The following is a 19,753-nucleotide window of genomic DNA, read 5'->3' as shown; positions in this document are numbered from 1 at the left end:
ACTAACCGTGATAACTTTGACATACTTATATTACTTTTCCTCTTTACTTTGCATTCATCATTTTATCCATCCTTTTTGGCACATTTTATTGTCCACGCCCACCCCCCTACCCCCAAAAGTCATTCTTTCAAAAGCAGTGGCAAGTGCTGGAACCAAAACAAGCTAACCAAATCCAGAATGATATTAGCATTCTTAAACTGGAAGGCTTATTCCTTAAGATGATTTGAAAAAAATCCCCCACATTATTAAGCTTTATTAGATCAAATCAGTAGGCTAAGTGCATGTCAACGACAAAGCCAAACTGAAACACTTGCACTGCAGCACGTTGAACATGATGCTAAGTGGGTTCCTAAATGATAGTAAACAAATGTAAATTAATCTTCTGAGATTCACTGGCTGGTTGGTGACTTTTTACATGCCCCAAAATTAATCATCTCAGCATTTTGGAATAATATATATTAGTAAACATGTGACCCACAAGGAACCAGGACAGAGAAACTGATGGCAGGATGTTAATTTTTTGCTCCACCTACTTACTAAATTGATTATATAATACAAAACTTCAGGGAATGTGCTGAACTGAGTGCACTGACTTGTTTCTTTGTTACTGTTTGTATCTAGCAAATTAGATCCAAATATGTCACACTTCCAGGAAAACCAAAATATAAACATTGGTCACATATGTTAAGCCTCACTATGTGCACTATTGAAATCTTTCTGTAGTTGTCTTGCACAAACAACCAAATCAAATAAAAATCAAAATGGTTTAATGTAATTTATTTGAAATGCTTCCAGAAAAGTTTAAGGCTATTATTAAAAAAAAATAAAAAAAATAAATTAAAAAAAAAAAGTCAATACACACATTCATTCTTTCTTCTCTACCTGAACACTTTACATGCTCTTTGCCCTTTTTAAACATTTTGCTGAGCTGGTTTTATGAAAATAGTTCATCATCTAATATGCTTTCCTATTCCTTTTCTTTTGCAATTTCTTCCTTTCTCTCATCTTCACTGGCATACTCATTCAGCTCTAAAAATGAAGCAGTTGAAATAAATTACAAAGCCTGAAACAGAAAAGAAAATTGACTTTTTTTAAAAACTATAAATACAGAAATATGTTCTATAGGGTAAAAATGACATTTTTTAAAAATAAAAATACCTTGGTTTTATATTGTTTATCATCTTGTCACACTGATTTCTGTAATGCACATCAGCATATATATGTAAGATACTTGACATAGTGAATTTTTTGTAAACTTGCAGAACACAAGAAAAAAGTTTTTGGCAATAACTTAGCAGTTTTTCTACCTTTGTTGGTACGAGTATTTTGCACAGGTTATCTTGTGTAATATCAAGGATCATTATTAATATATGATCTTCATAGTTTGCCATACAGAACTGGCATTATTTCTTAAACTAAGAAATAAAATATTATCCAGGGATTCCTGAAAAGTAACAGGATGTTGAACTAAGTGGTTTAGACTGCATTTAAGTGACTCATCTGCTTCTCATCATAATGAGTAGATTAAATGAGCCACCAGAAAACACAGTAACGTTTCCAATTACAGCATGAGATTAAATGCAACAAAAACTTTTAAAACAAAACTTGAGAAAAATATAAAGGATGTAATACATCCTGAAGGAAAAGCAATTCCCTTTTTGTTTAAACTTTCTCTACATAATCCCATAGGGTATTTGTAGAGCACCATTTATATAAAATTGTCACTTAGTTTAAAAACCAACTACATGTAATTGTAAACAGACATTTACAGAAAATTAAATGTTTTAACATTAGTTTAGTGGTGTTTAAAACCAACAGTGGAGGTCAGTGGAGTGCAAAATGCTGAAGAGGGCCTATTCACAAGCAAAAGCTTTTTCCCACTCTTATCCTGTTTGGGATAAAATATATATATATATATATATATATATATTTATATGGCACTGAAAGCAAACTACCAGCTTATTTACAAATACCCAGTATTCTCAGCATTTAATTTAATTCTGTGCTGGCTGTAGAGTTTTGGTTGGGTTGTTTTTTTTCAGTTGATTATTTTTAGCATTACATGCTTTGATAAATAAACCATAGCACTATGCTGACCACTTTAACTGACCAGATTTTACTAAGTTTGGTTGCTGGATCTTCGGACAATGCTTCATTTTGAAAAATTAATCCCGAAAGGGTCACTGGTTACATGGCCCGCTGTTTATAGTTCTTGCTGATTTAATACCACGAGAGTTCAGATAGGTTATTGCAAGATGTTTTTCTTTTTTTCCAGGAAACTTTCTTCCTTCCATGCCTTTATGAAAACTTATTATCTTGATACCCATCCTGAAACTCCATATTAAGTCCACATCTTCCTCTGCCCCAGTAAAGGGCAAATAAAATACTTTAAAAATTATGAAAAGATTCTTTATGTAATGCATATATAAACAGTAGTTTAGAGATTCTGTTTACAGCAGGACATTGAGAATAACTGGTCAAGTACCTCTTTCATCCACCTTAGATGTTTATGGAATATAATCACAGGACATGAGTTGCAAGAGATTCCAGCTTATACACATCGGCAGTTACAGTACTACACTCATAGGTACGAATACAAGAAGGACTGCATTGACATTGTCACAAAAAATATTTTAAAAGTGCTTCTCCAAATGGTTCCATGTATGGAATGCAAATACTGTACAGGTAAGAGACAGATTTTCTTCCATGAACTGTAAGTTTTTGTCAAACATTCGTTTCTATTTGCTTTTCATTGTCACAAGAGTTTGTCTGTTCCATACGTTCACAGTCGATGCTGATCTCACTGGTGTCCATACTACAGTCTGACTCACAGTCTGATTGGTCCATTTGCTCGAGTGTGGTTTCTCCCTGGGGTACTCTGCTTCCATTTGGTGACAAAAGAAAGTGTGCTTCCGAGTTCAGCACACCAGCTTTTCCTGCACACGTAACTTTTTCTTTGGCCTGGCGGATACAGTTAAGCCACTGTTGTTTGTTGAAGGAGTCATTGGCTTGGAGTGAGTGAGTCTGGCTTTGAGATCCATTTTTGAAGCTGACTCTAAAGAAGTTTTTGACTGAAAGAAACAACACATATCAAAACGCTGAATGCTTTGGCTGAATGGATTTTATAATCGAAGAGTATATTTAAATAACAGAATCTGCAAAACCTTTGACTTAAGGTGTTTTCCTGCGAACACCATGTCAGACCAGAGAAAAGAATCTGGTTATCTCCTTGTTTTGTGGGGCAAGAACATAGAACACCACAAGCACTTCTAATGATTTCATATTGCTGGATTAAACAATTTTGGTTCTGCCATTCATGGGCTACCCAAAAAGCTTTAAGTGAATCAGAAGGACTAAGGCTTCTCCCACACTTCAATGCCTCTCCTCCTACTTCTCTGCAAAGCAGACTTCCAGAACGTTCACTGAATACTGTGTCTTGTGTCAGCCGGAGATTGCCTCATCTCTTCCATTCACTTCACCAATAAAGTGAATCCATACAAAAAACCCTCAAAGTTTTCACAAGATAAGTGAGATTCAAGGGACCCTTGTAATAGAAACAAGCATATTATAATATGCTTAATTAGAAGGACATTAACTCTTACCTCCTGACACCAACATGAATAGCTGCAGTCTTAACACTGAGCACTACATTAATTGTCTGTCAGCTGAAAGACTTAATTACAGAATAGCAATCAATGTCTCCATAATACAAGGGAAGTCCTAACAGCTAAAGCTTAAGATTTCAAAATACACTTTCTTATAATTTTGTGGCTTTGCCTCTACATTCTACACATTCTCCCCTTTTCAATTCAGTACAGAAGCAGGTGTGTGGAGAAATCCCATTACCAATACAGTGAACTTTAAGAAACAATCTAAAAGAAGCAAGTTACAACATAATAAACCAGTCTGAAATACAAATCAAGCTGTTGGATACAGATAATGTGAATTTTAGAGAAAACATTCTGATGTCTCATTGGCAGGTGTCTTAAGGTTATAATAGTTCTATATGAGCAAATAAAAAAAGGTGTAGTCATACTTCTCTCATTGTTGCTGAATGCACCACGTATGGATCCACCCAATCGCACCTCTCCATCCTGCAAGTCTTCTAGCACAAGCTCCCTCACTGGAATTGGCTGCCGATACAGCTGGTAGCAGAGCTGTTCATTATGGGTGATAGCTCGAGTAATCACCAACACTTCTTCAAAGAGAAATACGTGCAGTTTCTGTTAAAAATTAGTAAATAATAAAGCATTACTCCTTTTTTAGAACATCATTAAACCAAATACATGTAAACTCTAGTATGTTATAACCTTGTGTTTTCAACAGTTAAAATAAGGATTCCTCTCCTCCCACTATTTAAAAGTCTTATGGTGCAATAGCATAGAAGTACTTAAATACACCAATTTTAAAACATCTAAAATTATTTCTTCTGTCCTCTTCTCAGTTTCTTTTGTCATGATCATGATCAATCTCTTAATGCTGAGGCCTTGAAATGTGCATGACATTTCAAAATCTCTCTCTACAGCAGCATGCTTATACACATTCTTCTTTCTGACAGCCACTTTCACTTTTCTCTACTGCCTGTGTTACTAAGAAACAGGCCATCTTACTCATCCAAATATTTTCAATGAACAATTATGAGCAATCTTTTTACAACTCACATGCTGCTCACACTCAGCTTCACCACAGCTCTTTGAAACTTAGAAAATTACTTTTGCTCCTAGGTGGCCCAAGTCACCTGTTATCACCTTTAAATTATGTTCCTCCTCACATTTTGCAATCTGCAGTGGCTTCCAATAATAAACAAACTGAAATTTTAAATTAATTTCACTTGATATCATGCATTGAAGTAAGTTTTTTTGTTTTTCACTGCCAAAATTTTCTTCCCAATCATGAGTAACTGTTTGTTGCTTAAGTTGACCTGACTCTAAATCTAGACGCATTATTTGCAATTTTAACACAAGATAGAGCTTCGGATCCATTTAGCTCACCGTCCCATCTTCCAGTAGCTCATGTTTTCAGAAAACTATAATGAAAGAGGTAATTATAGCAGAAACATTTCCCAATATGCCTTGGCAGTCTTGTGACATTAAAAAAGTCCATGTTCATTCTATTTTTCCACAACAGATGCCTCATTTTACATCCACCAATAGTCCAGTTTTCTTCCACTTGTGCCTCTCTAAGTCTTTGCAGGACACACACCTAAACTTTGTGTTTGTTCCTTATTATGCAGTGCTGTCACCTTTTATATTAACAGCGACTCTATGCAGAGTCTGGTAAAGAATGTATCCATCATGTGTTTCAGTTTATATGTTCAGCAAATGGCTACCTTCTCATGTGAATGAAATATGAAAGAAAGCAAAAATGTGTGAGATTAAATATTTGAGGTATATACAGGTATGGATGTTTGCTCGTTAAGTAGGGTTGGGATTTGGTGGGGGCTTTTTGATATTCTAAATGTGCAGCAAAAATACCCTGTTTATTTTGAAACTCAGTTTTCAAATCATCATCCACAAAATGTTGCAAATTCTTCATAATGCAAAGCTTTGTTATGGCTGATTTTAGTGGAAGTCATATGAAACTCCTTTCAATGGTGAGATCTCTTATTTTCTGCAAAAGCTAACACTCTGTAATAGCAGGTGTGAAAAGGAGACTGATAACATTAAGATAAAAATGATCTTTTTTTTCACCCCAAATCAAAGAAACACACAAACATAAAAATATCCCACACTGTCAACTGTATTCAAGGAATACATCAGCGTGGAAACCTCCCAAAAATGCTGGGGAATTTTAAATACTGTTCATAAATTGAAAACAATTAATAATATACTTAATGTTATGCTACTTAATGTTATGCTACCAAAGAAAGGCAGGGCTAGTGTGGATGGAATAAATAAAGTTCTCCAGAAAGATTAAAACTGCCAGTTTCTTCCTGCTGGTTTGCTGTATGTTAATTGCCTGCCTGATCTTTATCATCAGGTGAACCAGAAAACAGCATCCATGTCATCTTTCCATCTCAGCCGTATGGTAAAACATGATCCTTCTATTGCATGCATAAACATGCTACATAGAAGCACTTCCAATGCTGAAAAATGCATTTACAATCCTGCTTACTTTGTTTGTCAGTTTTTTTAATAAAACTTTCATATCCTCAGTTAATGAGAAAGATTGTTTTTCTTTGTTTGTCCATTCAAAATTTCATGTTGTTTCTACTTAACCTTGAAGGAAAAAAAAAATACCCACAGCCTCCGACAGATTTAAAATTTGTTAGTACATTTTGTGTGTCATTAGAGACATTACTATCATGTCTCTGAGACCAGAAATATGTTTTTTATTTGCTTTTTTTCCTGCAAGTTTTACTGAAATTTATCAGATTTATAATTTAGTCAGGATATTGTTAGGTCCCCCTAAAAGACAGACGCACATATAAGCTTATTATCTCCATATACAGATATTTGATTGCTAACAAAAAAGATGAGTGTTATATATAATAGTTCATATTTATCAACTTCCTATATATGAGAGGGTGATGTTTCCATATGTATACTCACAGCTCTTAACTGTCATGCAAAATGAAGATATTTTTAAAAGCCATTTATGACAAAATATTTATTCCTTACCACTCCCCTGTTGTTCTTCAGTTCACCATGACAACATACAACACGTGAATTGTCGATCAATGAATCCCTTTGGCCTTCTTCAAGATAAATAAGTCTCTCTTTGTAATACTGGCATTCAGATTCACCAGTCTTTATGTTGATTTCAGCCACTATGCCCTGAATTATATTTATCTACAGAAAAACAATGAAAACACACGAACTTTAATTAGAAAATCCAATATTCAGAGCTATCTCCTAATAATTTGAACTGTAGCTACAATAAAATACATATTAACTTACAGTATATTTTTATTGAATATTTTGCAGACCATTCTATAAGAGTATTAATATTAGCAACAGAATTAAGCAGACTACAGTGTACAAAGACACTTCAGTTTGGCTTTATCATTGTTTCTAACAATGGCTTAAAAATATGGTATTTATCTCTTTATATCAAACTGAAATAGGCAGAATTAAGATAAACAGATGTAAGAAATATAATCAGAGATGTATTTTTGTCAGCTGATAATGTGCCAATAAATGATACAGGACAAATAACCTGTCTTAAAAATATTTGTTTTAAATAGATTATAATTCTCTGAAAACTGCTGCATCAAATCAGAGAACAAGAAACAGAAGAACTATCATGATCCTTCCTGCAAAATTTCAACTAGCCCAAAACACTAAATTCTCAACTTTTGTTCATCATGAAAGTTACCTTCTGGAAATAAGGTAAATTAATTTTATTTTACAATTCCACTACTTGCATATACTTAAAATTTTACAATTAAAAGTAATAACTATCTTGCCTTTTTACTTTAAAAAAAATTAAAAAGAAAACTTTGCCTTTTCTATAAAAATAACCTCTCTATCTTGAACTTCCTTATACTATGCAGTCTTTAAGGACCTTGATATCAATTTATCCGAAACTTAAAATACAGATCCTTAACTGGGCATGTGTATGTGAAGTTCTGTTAATTTTAGTCCACTCTAATAGTGATCATAGGTTGCTTAGACCAATCAATTTCCTCTGCTAAATAACTAGAGGTGAAGCAGGAGAATGGATTGAGACATACATGCCCAAACAGATAATTCAAGTATCTACTGATCCCAGGAGATTTATCAGGGATCAGCTTGGCCCAATGTGCTTATAGCAGACTGCCAGACAGGAAGACAAATGTACTTCATAAGCCTAAAACAGTGTTAAGAGGCAACCACAGAGAGTAATTTCTGTTTCCTAATTTAACTTGGCAAATATACAATTTATGAAATACATCATTTCAAAGATACACAGTGTTCTGCTGAAGCAGAACACCACAAAGCTATACAAGGCTATTGAAATATCAAGAAAAAAATCCTGATGATATATGATATTTTATTAAACAATTACCAAATACAGGTACTGGAAGAAAGCATTTAAAACATTTTTTAGATTATATTACCAGACATTATGTAGAAAAGCAAACCTTAGAAATAAGCAGAAGAATTCTTTGAGATATTTATGATTTTTGTTTGGGTTTAAAAGAATATGCACAAGGGGAAAAGGGACCTTATAGATTACATCTAAATGCAAGTATCCAAGCTTTGAATATAAACCACAGTTGTCCAATTTTACAACAGAGAAGTTGAGCTGGGCAAGGGATTTGGGGAAGCAATAGCAGAACAATAGTGGTCAGGTACATGTGTTTTGAAACATGCACTTTCCAAAAAAAGCAGGGCTCTCATTTTTCAGCAGAGAAATACTGAAATGTACAACATATTCAAGTCTAGGCAAATCATGAATTTTGTCCTCAAAATATTAATGAAACTTACTTATATTTAAATACTATTCAAAAGCAATAGGATACCGATGGTATTTATTTATTCATTAATTTAGAAGTATTTCAAACAAATCTGCTACAGTAAACTCATTTACTCCGAGATATATGTTTGCATGCGTGCACATATATATAAATGTGCGTGTGTGTGTGTGTATGTATGGGAAAAAAAAAGAAATCTTAGAAACCTTTCAGAATATCTGAATCAGGTTCCTTTCTATTAATAAGGAACTTCTAAAGCCTTGGATTTATCCCTCTGGTTTTACTCCAGAAAGCAGAATGCTATTCCAACTAAAAAACAAAATTAAGGCAAATTTCAGCAACATTCCTGCAGACGATAATTAATCTAGACTCAGAGGTTATGTATGGTCTTAAGCCAGGGAATAAAACTTACCTAAATTATCTAAAACCCGAAAAGAAACCTCCGCATTACCCAACTTAGATTAGAATGGTAAATGACATTGAAAAGGAAATGCAAAAGGGACAAGGATCAGACAAGAGCTGTGGAAAACACCTCCCATGCCACCCTTTCTTTTTTTTGTATCACTTCACTACTGAAATAGGATTTAATTGGGGGAGTGGGGCTAGATATTCTGTTCATATAAGTATTAGCATTTCCATATTTTATGTAGTGTCCCTTAATTCATTAATAAGCTAAAAGTGCTATAATCTCCTAAAAAAACCCCAAACCCCACAGTAACTCACAGCTTCTTCAAGGTGCTGCTGATCTGGATGATCATTTGGTGTGTGTCTCAAGATTTCTCTGAGTAGTAATGGGTATTTAACTAAACGGCTTCTTGGGATGTCAAGGAAATTCCAAAGGTCCAGTTTGCGACTAAAAGGAGACTCTAAGCAGCGCTGTAGGAAATCTTGCACTCTGTGATCTTGTTTCTTGTGATCCAATAAAGCTTTGGCTGCTACTTGATTGCTGCAGTAGCTATCATAGGAGTTTAGGCATGGAAGCTGCGGAAAGGAATAAAATATACTGCAGCTGAAACAAAGCACAGTTTGCTACATCGAAAGTTTCAAGTGATTCAGGATGTCAGAACTCATGCTGAGATCTTTTAGCTGGAGATTTATCCACAATTTATTGATGATAATATTTCCAACATATATAAGGTTTACAAAGGTCCTCTGACCACCCTGTTCATCATTTAAACCATTTAGAAGCACTAGCTCATCTCTCAGTTCCTACAGATCTCCAGTATTATTCCAAAGCATTAAAAATATCCATGACTTAAGACTGAGCACTACCTAGCGCAGACAACAGTTGAACACAGAAGTCTCATTTTAATTATGAATGGAAATAAAAGCTTAGGAATGAGTAGTCCCAAACCCAGCCTTTTTTAGATAAGCAAACTTCTATAGTCAAACTTCTGTATTGCCCTCAAGAACCTTGACGAAACTAAGATGACAGAACAGTGCCTTAAATCTGAAAAAACCTAGCTTGTATCTTGATTAGAACAATATATCCATTTACAAAAACTGCTATATTAACACACAATTATATGCAAAAACGTTCAGCAAAGGAAACTAGACTCAGACATATTCAGACCAAGAGAAGTTCACTAGTGTTCAAGCGCACCAGAAAATAAATATATTTAAAATTACCTTACGCAAAGAAAAAGAGATAATTTTTGACACTTACAAGTTTATCATTAACTATTTGCATTATGTACTAGTAGTGATCATGTTTCTCTCATTTACAATAGGCCACTGTTCACACAGAGCTGCTAAATATGTTACCTAATATCTTAAAAATTTCAAGCCCTTTTTTTCCTGCTAAATTTCATTACTTACATATAATTACAAGTGAACTTTTCGCATATCTGAATCCTTTAAAAAATACCTCTTTTTTAATATAATGAGCAACTTTATCAACAAAACTAACAAAAGCTATTTTCAGTGTTTATGTTGTTCGATGCTAGTGAAAGTGAACTTACCAACTTTTTCTTTTGTGGGGCAGCAATAGCATCTCTCTTGTATCCCTGCCTGCCTTATTTTAACAAGCTACTAGAAAATTATTACCTTTGACAGCACTAACTACTACCTGTTACCTTGACTGGAACAGACTGACATTTAAAAATAACGGTAGGCTGCCCTTACACAATGTGACTGTTCAAGCTTCATTTCCCTAGGAAACCAGAATACAAATGGGGGCAGGTTCTTAAATGATCTACATCAGACAAACTCTAGTCTGACTCTTCGTTTTTATTTAAAGTGTATTAAATAGTGCTCGTCTCCTGAATAGCAAAAGCTATAAAAACAACATCCTAGTCTAAATCTTCTCAGGGGAAATCCCTGAAAAGATAAAATATTCCATTATGTCTCTAAATAGTTGCATTAGCTTTTAAAAATACTTTGACAAAGTATTTTTGACATGTTATGCTAGATATGGGAAGGAAATTGTCTGATAAAAAACATGTTGCAGCTCCAAACTAAAGTCCCAAAACTGATTAAAAACTCTGCCTTACCCAACCCACAAGGATATGGCCAACATGTTCTGTTGATCCATCAGGTTTCCTGACTTCTTGAAGTCGCCTAAGAAGATCTGGTCATGATTAGAAAAAGAAAAGAAACTTCACTTAATGAACCAGTTGACTATAATCTATGTGCAGTAGTAACACAGGCAAAGACTACTTGAGTTTTACCTTCATGTAGAGGAATTAGAGAGTCCAATGTTCCAAAAATTTGGTTCAACTCTTGCTCTGTCATTATGGAAAGTTTAAGCATTGGGTCATGATAAGCCTGAAAAGAAAAAAGGGGAGCTCTTAATTAATATATCATTGGTGACTGAAAAATTAGTGGTAGCATTTAAAGCTCCCTGAAAGTAAAACCACACCAATCGCTGAGAATATTTTCAAGTTTCATAACCATATCTTAAACTATCAATTTCATGTTTAAAAAAAAACAAACTAAAAAGCAGTACATTTAAGTGTTTCAGAAAGAATGGGAAAATAGAAATATGTTTTGGGTTTTTCTCCCCTCTTACTGTCTTAGCAATTATAAAAAGCAAGGATTATTTTAAAAGTGATATGAACCAATGAATACTGTTTGTTGTGATTTTTTAAAAAAAAAAAACATACCTTTTTTGCTAACTTCAGATCCTCTATCAAGTCTTCTTCTCCCTGGGAAAGTTCAAAGATAGCCTGTAAAAAAAGACACAAATATTATAAAATATGTTTATTTAATCTATACCCCCCTTGAGCTGATGTTATATTCTGAACAGCTGTCTTAATACTATGTAGCAGAATTTCTCTGCTAAATCAAATTGCAGAAAAAAAGTCAGGCTTTATTCCATAGGTATGGAATCATGCGCAGTGTTCTTTAAAGCAGAGCTACATCAGATTGTCCATAAAATGCTTATCTAAAATAGCCACAGAATTAATTTTTTTCAAACAGATGTGCTTCCAGATGGGGGAGCTATCTTCAGTGTGCTGTTTTGACTCAACTATATCTTAACCATTTATACAACTATTTGCATAGACGTTTGTTGTGTTCCATTTCAACACATGCAGTGGTAAAAGTTCCAGGCCTAAGTAAAAGACAGATCTTCTTTAAAACATTTCTTTGGTAGTGAACACTTTTGTTTTGGTACCAGTTCATTTTTTTTTTTTAATTTCAGATTAAAAATAACCACCACCCTAATACACCGGCTTATCAAAATACCATTGTTTCATTCTGAACTTGGGTACAGTAAAAGTTGACAACATTTTGGTCAGTTAGAATTACTAACTTTACAGTCAAGGCTTTCAACCTGCATAAATCATGGAAGAACATCTTCAGCTACTGCAGATTCTCCTAGCTTGATAATATGCATACATGGAAGGCTTGCCATAGTGTGAGTTAACTGACAGTGCACACATGGAAGTGGTTCAGATATTCTGTTGAGGCATGCAGTGTTAAGAACTAATACAGTTTATTTTTCAATAAGCTGCCTTTGAAGTTCTCAATTTTAAAAGTTATTTCCTATTAATTCCTCTACAATGTTAAAATCTGCACAAGAAGTGCTTGACGTTACTGTTGTTTGATTTATGACTCAGTCCCTGAAGTATTCTCAGAGAGATTCTTACAAACTTTGTTAATACTGCTAGAAATTTCTTTAGGAAAAAAAAATAAATTCTTGATTCCGCAGGAGCTCTGTCATTGGCTGTAACATGAACTATTTAGAATTTGTCATGTACAACACATTAAAACCACTGATGTACTCTTTTTTTTGCTTTGGAAGATACATCTTTTGATCAATATTTCATTTTCTAGCACTGAAAACGTCCTCAAAGACACTCTTTTCCAACAAGCAAAATGATTGGGCATTTCTGTGCATACATATCACTTGATAAATACCTGTTCCTGAAATAGCATGCTCATCTATCATTACTAGAACAACAAAATGAAACATCACTACAGAAACTGTCATACAGAACACGTACACAAATGCAGCCAATCATAGTACAATATATCTTAGTAACTTCACATTTATTAAGGAAATATGATGAGCTGATTTTAAAAAAGAATATATTCATCTAATATAGCTTGAATTATAAAGACTAGGGATGGAATTCTGCTTCTAGTGGAGGTGGTGACATTCTGTTTAATTTCAGGAAAGCTTCAGGTGCTATCCTAATGCCTACTAGCATTCCTCAACTCCATGCTTTAAAGATGACTTTTGAACATGAAATATATGGTAAAAAGAAAACAAACTTACCTCTTGACGCTTGATTTCTTTAGATGTAAGCATGTGATTGACACACACATCAAAGGTCTCACTCCATAGTTTGCTGTCTCTCCGCTTTGTGTTAGCAGGGGGCATATTTCGAGACCATGGTCGGGGACTGAACAGATCTGGGCGACTGTCACTACGGAAACTGATAGAACGCTAGAAATACATAGAAGAATAGTTTTTATTGTTAGAACGGTTTCACATTACACATTTTTCTTCTAAGGAATTTATATACGTAGTTCAGTACAACAAACAAACATTATCTGATTAATTTTTACTGTGAACTTAATAGTAATGTTTAGTACTGGGAATGTAAGAGAAATTATTTTAATACATCTTTATGGAAGGCCAGTACTTCCATTCCTGCAGTGAACTATGTCCATGTCCTGTTCTCAACATGTTTAAAACTATACAATGCATTCATATACTACACAACAAGAATAAATTACAGGCATAACAGCAGAATGGTCCAACACACTAACATAACTGATCAAATACAAAGCTTCAATTCAATAAACAGACAGGAATTAGTCATGCATTACACATATCTGCCTCATTAGATCCCTAATACTTAAAAATTTAGAATTAATGCCAATTTTAGAGACAAAACTAGTACGAATACGTTTTTTGGTTCATTTTGAAAGAAAGATTCAATTGGTACACAGAAAACTCCGGAAAGTTAAGACACCACAATCTGGTAGATAAACTCATCTTGTGTATTAACTGAAAGTCAACAGAATTGTTGAGTTTTGTTTATTTGGGGGTGGGGATTCTTCAAAGATGTCTGTACTGAGAAACAATAGGTCCTACCTCGAGGATATCAGATGAAAAGGTGCATTACATCAAACACATATAAATTGTTTAAGAAAAAAAAAAGTTTTCTCGGTTGGGCAGAAAGAGAGTTCATAAAGTGAGACTGGCCTTCAAAACTTTTCCTCTTACCTTAATAAGTGTCTTGCTACCTCATGGTGGCAATACCTTTTTTTTTTTTTGGGGTAAACTGTCAGAATCATGAAAGATTTGACTGTTATAATCATTCCAGATATGTCCTTAAGCAGGATTTAATAATTAGTGCTATAATACTCTGACCAAACTGGTTTTGATACATAGAGAAACCCTTTCAACTTGTAACATTCTGCCTCTTCAGATTTGCAATGAGATCAAGAAACTAATTCACATACAAAGGTGTGAAATGGTTATCTGACTGAAAAGAGAAGGGCAATCACATTATCTTTAAGGAAAAGGTATGTCAATATCCATATTTTAATGTTTATGACAAGCAACAAGCCAGAGGCTTCTCACACCACTTGCTCCTATTTATTTCTCAGCATTTGAAGAAACATGTCAATCAGTGCTAGCAGATAGCAAATTGTGAAATACCAGTCTTGTGGTCTACTATTGTAGAATCTTTATTAATATTTCTGGAGCCTCTAAACCCTGATGATGTGTACCAGCACCTCTGTATCTATTATGTGGTCTGGTCTTAAACTTCAATAAGAACAAGTCCAATTTTAAGTGAGACTTGAGAGTTCTATTTGCCTATAGACTCTTAGAAACAGTTCAGGCTAAGAATGGATACCTTATGCTCTCACTGCGCTATTCTGAAAAGATTCCTTTCTTGCTGCTTTAAAATTAGAGGCTTCTTTTTGAAGTCCTACCTCTGAAATGCCTCAAGTATTTCACATTGTTTAAATACTCTACATTTTTGTTGTTATTTAAAACCTGCCTTACATAACACAATCATCTTTCGATTGCCTTGGGTAAGAATATTTAAAACAAAATAAATTCTCTTCATTTCCAGGTTGAAAGCAGCATATACAAAGTACAATATTTGAAATTCTCCTCTGAAGATACAAGCCCATGAAATGAAAATAGTGCCTATAAAAACGATATGTTTTTAAAATATCAGAAGACATAAATGAAAACTGTGCCTTTTAACAGAAGCCATTTTGAGCCCTACTTGGAATTGACAAAACCCTTAAAAATAAACACACACACATGTATATACCAACCTTCCAAAACTTTGCAAGTCAGGTGCTAGTCTTCCTTCAAGAGTTAAGAAGATAAAGAAACACACGTGAAACTACATGCTTAATTTACACGTTATAATGGTGAATCATGAAACCCATTATTTTCACATGCAAATGGAAAGATTGGGGAAAAGCGGCGGGTGTGTTGCATCCACAAATCACCAACCACAAGAATGCAGCCAAGCAGAACAGTTGTCATTCCATGACCCAAGGTGGAATGCCCCTTTCCATGCATTCCCATGTGCATCCTCCAGTATATAGCTCCTTTGTTTGTGGTGGTTTCTTAAAGGAATGTTTTATGTTGAATGAAGAAGGTACTTATAACGAAAGACACCAGGCAGACTGATTTATAAAGTAAATGCCTTGATCTTGAAACCTTTTAATAAAAAGTCATATATCATGTTACAAAATGGCATGCACCTGTAACAGCAAACTGAAATTACATACAGTGTTTTGAGAAAAGTAAGCTTTCACATCCACTGATAGTAACGTTCCTTTGTGCTGCACGAGAATGCTTGATACTATTCTCTACAGCCCTATACTGTCCTCCGTTGGGCAGAAGGGGCACAAAAAGGCTAAGAAACTCAAAAGGAAACCAAACTCCCCAAAATCCTGCTTGCTTGCTTAGCATCTTTACTACCTGGACAGAGGAACTATATATTTAATTGATTTCTCTCATGCATCACCCTTTTAATTAACCATAGAAAGTATACCTTGCTTAATATTAATAATGAACATAGGATTGAGGGTATTTATTAGTGGAAAGGGACAGAATTGTTTTAAGGTGTTATTTAACAATGAGGACAAATTTCACTTCAAGAGCAAGTGGTTTCTTTGTCTGGCATGTTTCCTTCTTTTATACACTAACACAGCAAAGGCAAAAACACTGACTGACTTATCCTGGTACACTGAAGTCTAGTTAGGCTGGGAATCACATACTTCAGTGTGGAATCCAAGCTTATTTTAAGATATTATCTTTTCCTTTGCATAAATGTTGCAGAAATTGGCTTGTAAAGCTATAAAGAGACAAACTAATACATCACCAGGGAAATAGTATTTAATGCTAAAATTAATACTTTGTCCCTTAAGAGTCAGGCATACTTGAGTCATCGATACTGTAACAGGCAAGAATAGAAATGAGATGTAAACCTATATAAGCCTAACTAAAGAAATCCCCAAATAAACAATAAATTATTTCAATAAAACTCTCTGATAGTTTAAGATAAATGTACAACATCAGTTTAAGCATCTCAGTTCTAATACTTTACCCATTTTTTTGCAAACAAACAGACCCATTTCAGTTTGGTGGAGTAGAGCCCTAAAATGAAGTTCTACCAGAAATTTTTAAAAACAAGTTTAAAGGTACTCTCATGGTATCTCTGGTTGGTACTTGCCATGAAAGGCGGGGAAGAAATCAGTCATGTGATAGAATCCCATGAAGGAATTGTAGGAATGTCAAAGCAGCATTTCTACGTCTCCAGTCTTTTAAAAATATTTTCCTAGTTTGTGGCTTTGTTAAAAAACATGTCCAGCATACTCATTAAAAATTATGCCCATCTGGGATTATCAAAACCTCCAAAAACTATAGGAGCTGGGGAAGAATCCAGCCACAACCCCTGATTTTGTTTACTGTATTTATCTGACTGCAATAGCTTTCACTGGCTGTTACAAGACTGTTACTATGAAGGGTCTATGTGCTACTGATATTAATTCATGCAATTAACAAACCTTAATTTCAGCTGCAGTAAAGCAAACAGTTTCATGTACTGGGAAAAGGGCACTATAGATCAACGTCCTAGCATTCAGAACTGATGTTAAAAAGCATTTTCTTCTTAAGGATTTTTAGAAGTTTCTGGTGTCATAAGATAGATAAAAAGAATTTAAGTAGGGAGTCCAAATTAAAGACATACTGATGAAACCTGAAGCTGCAGAGGAAGCTAGCCAGACTTTAATTTCTCTCTTCAGCATCAGCTGGAGTTCTTTTTCTGATCCTATTTTCAGCTTTTAAGCCGAACAGCACAGCTGTAAGTAAGACCAAGCAGAAACAAGCAGATCATCATAATCATTAGTCTAGCTTGATGCAGGCTGACAATACAGCTATGAAATAAAGTGGTTTTCCAGGTGGATAAACAAGTAAGAAGATGCGCTTAGCATTTGGCAATCTGAAGATATACAGACAGACTCTGTCACAGATGAATCTAACAGCATTATATTAGTCAGTCTACAGTGCTCTATGTGACAGAAACAGAGTGACTACAAATAGTGAAAAAAACCAGAAAGCAAGCTGGAAAGACTTAATGTGTTTTGTTACTTGGAGTCCTTGGGGAAAAGTATCGACAATAATGTGGAAAATTGTAATAAAGTTAGGAAGACACAAAAAAATCAAATACTTCTATAATCGATAAAATATGCAAAACACGAAAAGTTGCTAGGAACATATCTTAAAAGACACTACACAGATCTCGGACACAGAGGTGTTTCTCTTCAACCGGCATGCAGAAAGTCCATTAATATAAAGTGGAAGTTACATGTACAGAGGGGTAAGGGAAATTATGCACAATAAACTTTTTTCCCCCCTCTTACACGTATCTTCCATTCAGAAAGAATATGTAAGAAGGTTTGTTTGAAATGCCATAAAGGAAACTCAGAATTTTCTAATCCCTTTTATTGATGCTGTTGGAGTGGTCTTTTTGAATTGATATTCTGTTGGCTTTGTTTTCTTCCAGGGGAAGAAGTTGTTTGTTTTGGATGTTGTGGTGATGATAGTAGTTTTCTTCATTTTACAGATACAGAACATCTAGCAGCAATGGAAGAAGAAACATGGGTTTTGACTGAAATTACTTCACAATGAAGATAGATAAAAAGTTCATCCAGTCAGAAAAATCAACACCATTTTCTTTTTACAGGTATTACACCATGAAAAAAAACCCTGTTCTATACTGTTCCACAAGGCACAGCGACAGTTATGTCAATACATAATAAAGTAAAAAAGCTATACATGCTTCCCAGAATGTTTCTAACTAATTCCAAATGGGACACCGGAGCACAAGCAGCTCAGTCTTTTTTCCCCTGTTCTGTTGTTGCTGACAAAATCAGATAAGAAGTCAATTTACAGCCAGCTATGAAGGCAGCTTTGAGAGACATCACCAGCATTCATCACTTGGAAATGGATTCAGACCTCGGATTTGGAGAACATACAGGTTGATTTCTCATCACAGCTCCTTCAAGCACATAGTTACTTAGAGGAGATGGCATGAATAACATCAGTGTTTAATCTGCTTTGAAGTAGTTAATTAATATATAATCAGTATGAACAGAGCAAGACAGAAATGCTTGTAACAGTAGGACTTGCAACGAAGCCACCGTTTTGTCTCCTATTTTTGTAAAAATTTGCCCTGGAACACATTTACGTAGCTCTCATCTTGGGAAGCGGCTACTACATGCATGAAAGGATAGTTTGTTTCGGAGAGTCTAAATCAAAGTTTATTAAATACAAATTGTACTGGACAAGCCACTCTCAAAGGCATTCACTACAGAACGATAGCGTAGGTACTTAAATGAGGACAACAGCTGTCTAAGGCTGTGAAAAGGGAAGCGCCATGCTCAGAAGCAGTTTAGCCAAAAATTAATTCACTTTCCACACTCCTCACAACTGGAACTAATGTAGTCCTTTCAAAGTCAGGCCAATTTTTTTCCTGGAGGCAGACTATGGAGGAGATTTATACACCCAAGGGAACACAGGCATCTCTGCTCTAGTCACGCTATAATACACCTTCTGGATCAAACCCAGACTGAGGGGAATTCAGCCATTTTGCCTTTCCTCCAACCCCACACATGCAGCTTTTCTATGCAGATGTTTGCACTTTCAAAATCGTAGAAACCCAACACGGGAAAACCAATGTTAAAGGAACTCTGTTTCTTTTACAAAAATAATCAATTTTTTAACAAAACAAATTTTTTAACAAAAAATTCTGTTTTCTAGATAACTACCACTACAGAAAAATGGGGTTCTTTCCCATGACTTTTTATTTGTCATGAGACTCGTAGCTCTAAAGTTTTATTTCTTTCCTCCTTGAGATTAACAGATAACTTCAGTAATGCTCTAACCTAGCTTGTTTTGATTAAGTAACATTTTTAATACATTCAAGATATTTTTAGATTTCCTCTCATCAAAGAAATTAGGCTTGTTAAATAATTTTCTTTAGATCTTATACATGCCTTCATACGTAAACTGTTTTAAAGAGGAAACAGTCTGGCTTTCTAGGCTAGACCCATAGCAGTATTGCAGCTCCCAACTGTTTGCCACTTATGATAACCGTTAGGAGTTGAGCACCCAAATGTTTTGCAGCCTCTAGGTCTTGAAGGCACAAATACTTTATAAACTAAAGTTCCATTAGTCTCCAAGTATGTTAAATATGACGCACCTAATCGATAATACAGAAATTAAAACTACAAAATTATTTCATTTCTAAACTGCATTTAAAATTTGCTTGCCCTTTATTAATTTTCATCATCAGCTTTGCAAAAATGACTTTTTTCCAATTGTTCACTAGCTCTTTTGTTTAGGTAAGGTCAAATTCACCACAC

General features: G+C 34.6%; 1 protein-coding gene across 4 annotated transcripts in view; it reads right to left on the bottom strand.

Annotated features, from left to right (window-relative positions):
* Positions 1-750: 750 nt before the first annotated feature.
* ARHGEF3 (Rho guanine nucleotide exchange factor 3) overlaps positions 751-19,753 on the bottom strand; it is a 140,161-nt gene continuing 121,158 nt past the window's right edge. For 3 of the 4 annotated variants that reach the window (XM_069812271.1, XM_009924832.2, XM_069812272.1), the window contains 8 exons: positions 13,122-13,292; positions 11,503-11,565; positions 11,068-11,164; positions 10,891-10,967; positions 9,122-9,379; positions 6,621-6,791; positions 4,037-4,223; positions 751-3,071 (listed from right to left, as the gene is read on the bottom strand). In XM_069812271.1, coding sequence (XP_069668372.1) covers positions 2,725-3,071; positions 4,037-4,223; positions 6,621-6,791; positions 9,122-9,379; positions 10,891-10,967; positions 11,068-11,164; positions 11,503-11,565; positions 13,122-13,292 — 1,371 coding nt within the window. In that variant the 3' untranslated portion in view covers positions 751-2,724. The remainder of the gene's footprint in view (positions 3,072-4,036; positions 4,224-6,620; positions 6,792-9,121; positions 9,380-10,890; positions 10,968-11,067; positions 11,165-11,502; positions 11,566-13,121; positions 13,293-19,753) is intronic. The other variant, XM_069812273.1, reaches the window with a different exon arrangement.

The sequence above is a fragment of the Haliaeetus albicilla genome, chromosome 24, assembly GCF_947461875.1.
Source record: "Haliaeetus albicilla chromosome 24, bHalAlb1.1, whole genome shotgun sequence".
NCBI lineage: Eukaryota > Metazoa > Chordata > Aves > Accipitriformes > Accipitridae > Haliaeetus > Haliaeetus albicilla.
This window is presented reverse-complemented; position numbering and strand designations above follow the sequence as displayed.